This window comes from Sinocyclocheilus anshuiensis, unplaced genomic scaffold (assembly GCF_001515605.1).
Source record: "Sinocyclocheilus anshuiensis isolate Anshui unplaced genomic scaffold, SAMN03320099.WGS_v1.1 scaffold2308, whole genome shotgun sequence".
NCBI classification, from domain to species: Eukaryota; Metazoa; Chordata; class Actinopteri; order Cypriniformes; family Cyprinidae; genus Sinocyclocheilus; species Sinocyclocheilus anshuiensis.
In genome coordinates this window covers 100,184-109,558 of record NW_015546032.1, presented here as the reverse complement: position 1 = coordinate 109,558, position 9,375 = coordinate 100,184, and the positions used below count along the sequence as shown (strand labels likewise).

The 9,375-nt window shown below is 39.2% G+C and overlaps 1 protein-coding gene across 1 annotated transcript in view; it reads left to right on the top strand.

The window, feature by feature from the left end:
- LOC107698784 (interleukin-1 receptor accessory protein-like 1-B) overlaps positions 1-9,375 on the top strand; it is a 115,342-nt gene that overhangs the window by 9,981 nt on the left and 95,986 nt on the right. Inside the window, exons 4-5 of the mRNA XM_016499892.1 lie at positions 4,781-4,967; positions 5,943-6,096. Coding sequence (XP_016355378.1) covers positions 4,781-4,967; positions 5,943-6,096 — 341 coding nt within the window. The remainder of the gene's footprint in view (positions 1-4,780; positions 4,968-5,942; positions 6,097-9,375) is intronic.

Here is a 9,375-nt window from a genome sequence, read left to right as displayed (position 1 = left end):
AGCTCTGTGTGTGTGTGTGTGTGTGTGTGTGTGTGTGTGTGTGTGTGTGTGTGTGTTTGATCAGTACTATATTGTTGTTGTGTTCAGACACAGTGTAGAGCCGCACTCATCTGTATCTGCAGCATCAGAATGATTTATTATTGGTGTGGCAGTCAAATGTACACATCACATTAATTTAAACAGTCACTGAACATTAGAATAGTTAATAGAGCTGAAAAGTCAGAAACAAGCATTAGAAACTTAGACGAGAGGCAGGTGTTCATGGGTTTATGTGACGGACCAGGCTCTGGTGACTGAAAGGATTGAGAGACGTGGTGATGAAGAGAGAGAACAGGGTCTAACTTCATGTTAGCGGAGGGATACTGGCTGAATTGAGGCCTGAGAGGCATTATGGGTAAACAGTGGCGGTGTGTTGGGCTCCAGCAGTATATAGTTAATCAGCCGGCCTCGGCGCTGCGACACATGAGTTATGCATCTGTCCGAATCGTGTCTCCTCCACTCCCAGCAGAGCCTGACCTTCCTCCGGCTCATAAATAACCCAGCGCTCATAAAATACTGATTTAAAGAAGCGCTGTAGTGAACCACGACGGGCCGCAGTGCATCCTCAGACAGACGTCACTCGAGGGACAGCATTTCTGACTCTCAGGCTGCCTCTGAAGGCGTATTTCATTAATATTTCCCCCAGAATGCTCAGTTTCATCTGTTATAGTCAGAGAAATGAACCGAGTGCTGCATCACAGACGTGAATGTGGCTGAAATGCATCTGGCTTTTTGACATCCTTCAGAATCACTGTTTGATTCACACGCATCCTCATGCAGCGTCAAAATGTACATAGCCGGTCAAAAGTTTGGAAACATTACGATTTTATAATGATTTCTTCTAAAGTTTCTTCTGCTCACCAAGACTGCATTTATTTGATCAAAAATACAGTAAAAACAATTATTATTGGTGCTCTGTTATTAATGTTTCATATTATTATCAATGCTAAAAACAGTTTATGCTCAATAGTTTGGTGAATATTTTTTTATGATTCTTAGGTGAAAAAGAACAGTATTTATTTGAAATATAAATATTTTGTAACATTATAAATGTATTTACTGTCACTTTTGATCAGTTTAATGCATATTTGCTAAATAAAAGCATTAATTTCTATTAATAAATCACACACCATACTAATTTTAATGGTAGTGTATGATAGTTTCCACACAAATCTTGGGCAGCACAACTGTTTTCAACATTGATAATAATCAGAAATGTTTCTTGAGCAGCAAATCAGCATATTATACTGATTTCTGAAGATCATGTGACACTGAAGACTGGAGTAATGATGCTGAAAATACAGCTGCGCATCACAGAAATACATTACAGTTTAACAGAGATTCACATAGAAAACAGCTGTTTTACATTATAATAATATTTCACTGTTTTTACTGTACTGTATTTTTGATCAAATAATTGCAGCCTTGGTGAGCAGAACAGACTACACTAAAACATTAAAAACTCATAATATTTGGAGACTTTTGACTAGTACTGTAAATCTCATTGGACAGCTCGCGCTCCTCGTACACTCTGATTGGCCGCTTTTTGTGTCGAGTTTGACTGTATTTTCATGTTCGGTGAAACGCTCTGGATTTCTGTGTGATCCGCAGGCGTTCAGAGGGAATTACGGCCCGTGTTTAATGATTTAACCAATGCAAGCTTCCCTATTCCCACATAACGGCTGTCTTCATCCACTAATTAACCGTGATAAATTCTCCTGCAAGGTCCTTAATGCTTCCAACAATGAATCAAACATGATCATACGTTTAGTCAAGATGCCATTAATTATAAACCGACCCAATTTTTTGTGGATTCACTGATATTCTTACCTTATGCTCAAATGAGCGTGGAACTGTGGGTAAAAATATTATCTGTGTACTGATATAAAATCCTTTTACCGTTCTGCTGGTGAGACACACACATGATTCAGATGCAAACAGCAGAATATGTGCAACCTCAAATCCAGTGCTTCTGACGATCAGCTGAGAGGTCGATAAGTTTCATAACATAATGCTTGTAGATCACTGTCAGTGAGGGTGAGGGTTAGGGTTAGCACTGGTTTCCTCCACAGAACTGCATCAGAACAGCAGAAACACTCCTCCTGAAGAAACAAGCTTTCAGTGAGATGTTTAGATCAGCCGCACGCAGGTCAGGATATTTAAACTCATTTGCACAGGTGTGTCCATCTGTCTGATGATCTCACGTCACGTTGAATCTGCATCTCCGCCTCATAAAGATTCCCCACTAAAGCTGACGGCACAGTTAGCGGCGTGAGATGGCTTTAGCTATGGAGAATTCAGGAGATTCTAAAGATTCCAGAAATTACCCATGATCCTCTGCGTGTCACAGATATGTCACACCCTTTCGTCTACCAGCGGCTCAGTGAATCTACAGCAGCTCGCTGTGTTTCACTACATCAGGCCCCTATTATAATCTTGCATATTTTTTTGACAATGTTCGCGGTGACAAAGACTTGTTTTCAGATGTTTTAATTAACAGAAAGTGGGAGTGTCAGTATATTAAATTAATTAAGCACAATTATTTTTTTTTATGATTCCAGGACTTTCAAGAGCTGTTTGTTCCTTTAATAAATCAACAGATGTTTAAGGGAAAAAATAAGTAATTAAGTTTTTTTTTTTTTAAAGCATTTTAATAAAGTTAGATTATTTAAATATAACTTATATTGCGTTGTGGGTCACAGGATAAAACTGATGAAAATTAAAATACGGTTTAAACTAGAAAAAGCTGTTCTTCTGAAAAATCCTTTTAGTTTTTCAGCATTTTTGTGTATTTGAACCCTTTCCAACAATGACTGTATGATTTTGAGATGCATCTTTTCACTCCGAGGACAACTGAGGGACTCAAACACAACTATTACAGAAGGTTCAGACGCTCGCTGATGCTCCAGAAGGAGAAACCATGCATTAAGAGCCAGTTTCAACTTTTTGAATTTGAAGATCAGGGTAAATTTAACTTATTTTGTCTTCTGGGAAACATGTAACTATCTTCTGTAGATTCTGAAGGGCAGTATTAAATGAAAGAAATATGATATTTAGACAAAATAGGAAAAATTTACACATCTCCATTCTGTTCAAAAGTGTTCACCCCCCGGCTCTTATTGCATGGTTTCTCCTTCTGGAGCATCAGCGAGCGTCTGAACCTTCTGTAATAGTTGCATATGAGTCCCTCAGTTGTCCTCAGTGTGAAAAAATGGATCTCAAAATCATACAGTCATTGTTGGAAAGGGTTCAAATACACAAAAATGCCAAAGAATTTGTGGAACCTGAAGGATTTTTCTGAAAAACAGTGGGCGGTTTAACTGTTAAACACGCAGCTGTGGATCATTCAGCTAACAACACAGTATTAAGAATCAACTTTTGAATGGGATCATTTTTATAAATTCAACTGTTATGTTCTCTTGTGGACTATATGTAAACATCTTTCATGTGAAATATCTTATTCAGGTCAGTACTAAATAAACCTTTTGTATGATACCTCTTATTTTGGTAAAATAATTTACATTTTGCAGATTCTGCAAGGTGTATGTAAACTTTTGACCTCAACTGTATTTTGCAATGTCAGGTTCTCAGCTACCCTCTGAGGGGATTCACATTTACATTTACATTTACGCATTTGGCAGATACTTTTATCCGAAGAAATATACACTGCATTAAAAACATACATTTTTATGTGTTCAAGCAGAGTTATTTCACTGGGAATCAAACCCATGATCTCGGCATTGCTAGCGCCATGCTTCACTGCTGGAGCTTCACGAAAACACAATCAATCAATCAATCAATCAAAGAGGCTGTTTATAATATTCTTTTTTTTTTTTTTTTGGAAAAGGACCATTAAAAAATGTTGTTAAATATTACAATTTTAAAAATCATATGTTCTCATGTTTATTTTTGTTGTAATGTGTTAGAAGTATTCATGTTAAAGGTTTACTGTTTTAACTCTTTTTTTTTACAGGGTGTGACTTTTTGGTGCATTGTGTTGAATTTAATTAGACTCCTAACATAAAAATCATACTCAAAACTCAAACATAATAACAAGGGTTAAAGCTTCCTGGTTGTGATCCACTGCTGTAGAGGTTTCACATTCTCCTTTCACTGTTTCTCAGTGTATTTGTATCTGTGGTTTTGTTCACCTGTGTTTTGATGAGAACTGCGTTTAGTCTTACAGGAACAACAGCGTCGTATTATTTCAGCAGGGAATCAAACCGCAGGCTAATTATAAGACTGGAGCTGGGGATCACATGTAGTGGAGGGATGTTAATCTTTAGTTTTCATGCTGTCTGTCTCTTAGTTTCCGTTCACTCTTCTTTGAGTCAGCACTTTCTGTCCTTTCTTCCCTCCATTCTGCATTGTGTTGTTTCTTCTGTTCAGGGAGTTGTTTTCCAATAAATTCAATTGTGGCAGTAAGAGGCGTCCGCTGAGAGCGCCACTCTAACAAAGCTGAAAAATGGCCTGCTGGCTCTCTGCTCTCATTTCTGCTGATCTGAGATGTCCTGAGCCCAAGACAAGCAAAGGAATAATTGCTGAGAATGATGTGAAAACACAGCAGACCCTTTTAACCGAGCGTTTACAGACTCATTTCAGCAATAAAGAACAGGGATTCTGAGACGTCACGATCGTCGTAATGTGAACGCTCTCTCCCGCTGATCACCATGAAAGAGCGAGCATCTGAAGCCTGTTTTTGTGAGGCTTGTTGACGGTGTTGGTTTGGTGTGTTTTTCAGGAACTCCACGTACTGTATGAAAGTGTCGATGTCGCTCACAGTGGCCGAGAACGACACGGGTCTCTGCTTCAACTCCAAGATGAGGTACTTCGAGAAGGCCGAGCTGAGTAAGAGCAAAGACATCCTCTGTCCTGACATCGACGACTACATACAGACCGGAAAAGAGCCAGAGATCACATGGTACAAGGTATGATCACACGCCGCATTCACCGTTGTGCAGACAGATTTAGTTTAGTACTGTAATACTCTTCAGTTTGTTTCCATCTCACCGAAAACACGCTCATGCAGTTTGTGTTAGATTTGGAAATAGAAGCTGTTAGGCAGAAATGGACCGTATATCAGTCCTGATGTCCTGAGGCACAGACGATGAGATGGAAAGTGGCATGAATTAGTCCATTTCTGCCATCCATAAGACAGGTGAAATTGGACTGCGCACTAATTCAGATGAGTGTCAAATTAAACGTATGCCACAGTTTCTGGCTAAATTGAATCAAAGACAGGTCATGGCTGAGGACATAGGTGCAGAAAACATGAGCGGATTGAGTGTGAACTTCTTCATGCCACACAGTTTGATATACGAGTTGAAACTGAAAGATTAAACAAATGCACAGCGTGAGCAGCAAATTACTCATTTGATCCAAAAACGAATCACATTGATATTGGTCTTATATAAACTGAGCTAGTCTAGCAAAGAGGTTTCATTTACAGCACTTTTTCTTCTTATCAAATCTTTTTATTATCTTGTAGTGTTATTTTTTCTCACCATATGAAAGCGGTGCGTTTTAATTAAAATAGTTGAAGTGCATCCAATCTATCATTGACGATTAGAAAACATTTAGTCTTTGAACATTTTTTTTTTTTTTTTGCTGAGTTTAACACTGGTTAATTTTAGCACAGTTTGTGCATCATCTTCTCGTGGTTCGCTGCCTTGACAATTAACTCATCTGCTCATCGACATGGAAATTAATAAGTGCTCAATAAATGATTGACAGGCAGTTTGGTAGGCAATTTACAGATGAAACTCTAGCTGTTGTCAAAACACTGTTAAGCATGAAATCAGTAGTGCTGCAATCTGTCGACAACATCGAAGGCGATATATTAACGCGTCATTCCAATGAAATGCATTAACCGCATTACACAGCCCACGTGTTTATGGATGCAGGAATGCCGGCCGAAGCAGTGGAGACAGAGCATCGTGAGGAAGACAGATGTGCTCTCCATCAGAGACGTGCGGGAAGACGACATCGGGAATTACACCTGCGAATTACAGTTTGGGAGTTTCGTGGTGAGGAGGACCACCGAGCTGTCCGTCACAGGTAAGACAAGCTCTTCTGATGAGGTGTGTCCGGTCCAGATCATTCCTGCAGAGTTAAGCGTCATCTTACAGGTCATACAGTGACTGCTGACAAATATGATGCAGGGCAACAGCTCCATAAATGCAGTTATGCACTATAATTCAAGATATTTGTGTAAGAAATGCCCCTGTATGAGTTTTTGTCTCATATTTATATCATACGATATAAATAAGTAAATACGAGTAAATAAGAAGTTGATATTATGCTATCTTTTAAACACAATATTATGTGCTTTTGCTCAATTTTGCAGAGAACATATTACCTTTAAATCCACAGCAGAATTGTTGTGCGTCCGTGCTACACAGCGGTGTTTAGTTTCTGAATGAATCCGCGTTTTGAACGAATCGTGTGAATCAAAGGCCCATTCATAAGCAGCCATTTACTTAATTCCTGAATGAATCAGCCATTTGAACGAATTAATTAATGACTTATAACGACTTTTACCGCCACCTGCTGGCAGATTTAGTTTCTTATTCAGAGTATCATTTTATAATAATAATAATAATAATAAAAACATTAAAGGGATAGTTCGCCCAAAAAAATAACAATTCTGTCATCATTTACTCACCCTCATGTTGTTTCAAACCTTTCTTTTGTGGAACATAAAAGAAGGTATTTTGAAGGCTGTTTTGGTTACCAATGACTTTCATTGTATGAACAAAAAATACTGAGATGTTTCTCAAATTATCTTCTTTTATGTTCCATAGTTTATGTTAGGCCATTGTAGCCTAAATATTTCTGTTTAATAAATTGTAGGTTGAATCAAATAAAATGTTTCTTTCTAAAGCTACATTTTGTAATGTCTACTTGATACTTTCATAGCAATGTTCATAGCAATCTCACAAAGATACGTTATAATCAATGAAGTTGATTATATGCTGCACAACGAATCTCTTACTTACATTGCATCTACACATTCTTATAATGGGATGATTTGTGCTGAACACAATAACTGAACAAAAACTCCGGCAATTTGAGCGGTGGGTGGATACTAACTTAAACGCCTCTGATTAAAAATAAATCAACAGATAGATATGTCTGTGATTGGCTACATTGCTCAATGCTGCAAAAACGCATTGAAATAGAAACCGATCTCTAGAGCGCAAACCATAGCACACTGGATAGTTTGCCAAATCTGCAATGAAATGCCATTAATACAGCTTTAACTGAGGGTGCTCTAGAACCCCCATAGAACCGGGCCTGGATCTGATCTGTAGTTAGTTGTGATTTTCACGGATCGCGTGTGTTGTGGTCGAGGGCAACCGCCTATGGCCCGCCTATAAACGCTGCCACCACCTTCATTTAGTCTGATATTAAACTGCACAAGAGGTGCTCATGCAAACACAGTAACGAGCATCAGCTTGGCTGTTCTTCAGAAGTCCATGGTCCTGCTGTTTAGGCTTTAGAAAGAGGTTGAGCAAAATTCAGAACTGAAGAATCAGTTCTCTTTCAGTTCATGCGTGTGAATTTGAATTGAATTGGAATGCAGGAATTGGAATTGTTATTCAGAGTAATTCAACACAGGTGATGCATTCTGGGAAATGGAGTGATTTTCCAGCCTGAACCATGAAAGTTCATTTTCAGTGTGTTAAAATACATATAAATTGCAGTTTTGCATTGTGTTTGCTACCTCAATTCAGTTAGAATGCAGACGGGCGAAACTAAAGACTGATGCTCCCTCTTTTGCCGCTCGTCCACTGTGGAGGATCTCTCAGGTCAAGCCTGAAATCAGCTATCGTTTAATTCACGGCCCAGCTGGAAGAAACGCTTTCACGAGTCAGAGCGATGAGAGTCTGTCTGTGATGAGCAGCCTGTGTTCCTGCAGAACACAGACGCACACACACATGCACTCACACACACACACAGGTTTGTTTTTATGGTTTATGGGGACTCTCCATAGGCGTAATGGTTTTTATACTGTACAAACCGTATTTTCTATTGCCCTACACCAACCCTACCCCTAAACCTACCCCTCACAGGAAACTTTCTGCATTTTTAGATTTTCAAAAAAACTCATTCTGAATTATTTATAAGCCTTTTGAATTACGGGGACACTGAAAATATCCTCATAAATCACCTTCTCGTTGTAATACCTATATCATACCCATGTTATTATACAAATTTGTGTCCTCATAAACCACATAAACATGCACACACACACACACACACACACACACACACACACACACACACACACACACACACACACACACACACACACACACACACACACACACACACACACACACACACACACACACACACACACACACACACACACACACACACACACACACACACACACACACACACACACACACACACACACACACACACACACACTCACACACTCACACACACAAAACACAGACGCACACACACACACACACACTCACACAACACAGACGCACACACACACACACACACACACACAAAACACACACACACTCACACACACACAAAACACAGACGCACACACACACGTGCGTCTGTGGAGACACAGACTGGAGTCTTGTATTGTGGCAGACGAACACACTCTTGTCTACAGGAGGTGTGTTTGATCAGGGCTGCTGATGATGTCTCTATAGTGAGTTTGTGTCCAGTGAATCTGGAGCTGCTCAAGTGTTTTATCTGAGCACTGATAGTCTGTCAGTGTGTTTTAGGGTCTGATATAATTGACTTTTACTTTGTTGATTTGTTTGAGTTTCCTAATGAGTGATGTAATTGTGCTCTGATTTGCTTGAGTTGGTCAGTGTTGTTGTGGTATGATGTGTTAGTAGATATTAGAGAAGGCATAAGGTTTCATCTCTTTCTTTCTCCACAAATGTATTAGTTTGGTTGAATTGGATCATTGAAGGTCAGCAGCAAAGACATTGGTTAATAAAATGGGATTAAACACATAAAGGATATCTGTGTTATTTAACATATTTAATTATTGTAGGTTTGCTTCATATTCTGAGTTTGCATTTCACAGTTTTATTGGTTTTGAGGAACACTGAATGTGTTTGTGTGCAGGTGAGATCAGTAAACACATGTTGATATTTAGTCTAGAACTACAGTAAGATCATGTTCACACACAACGCTCTGCACTTACTCCTGATTTCTGTCACCGTGGCAACACCAGAGCTGTCACTCAATACATGGAAACCAGAGCATGTGAGCGTGAGCGGAGTGGTAATATTTCCTTAAGAGCGCAGAGCGCCTTTCTGAAGATTCCGCTCGCTCAATACGCTCAGCGCC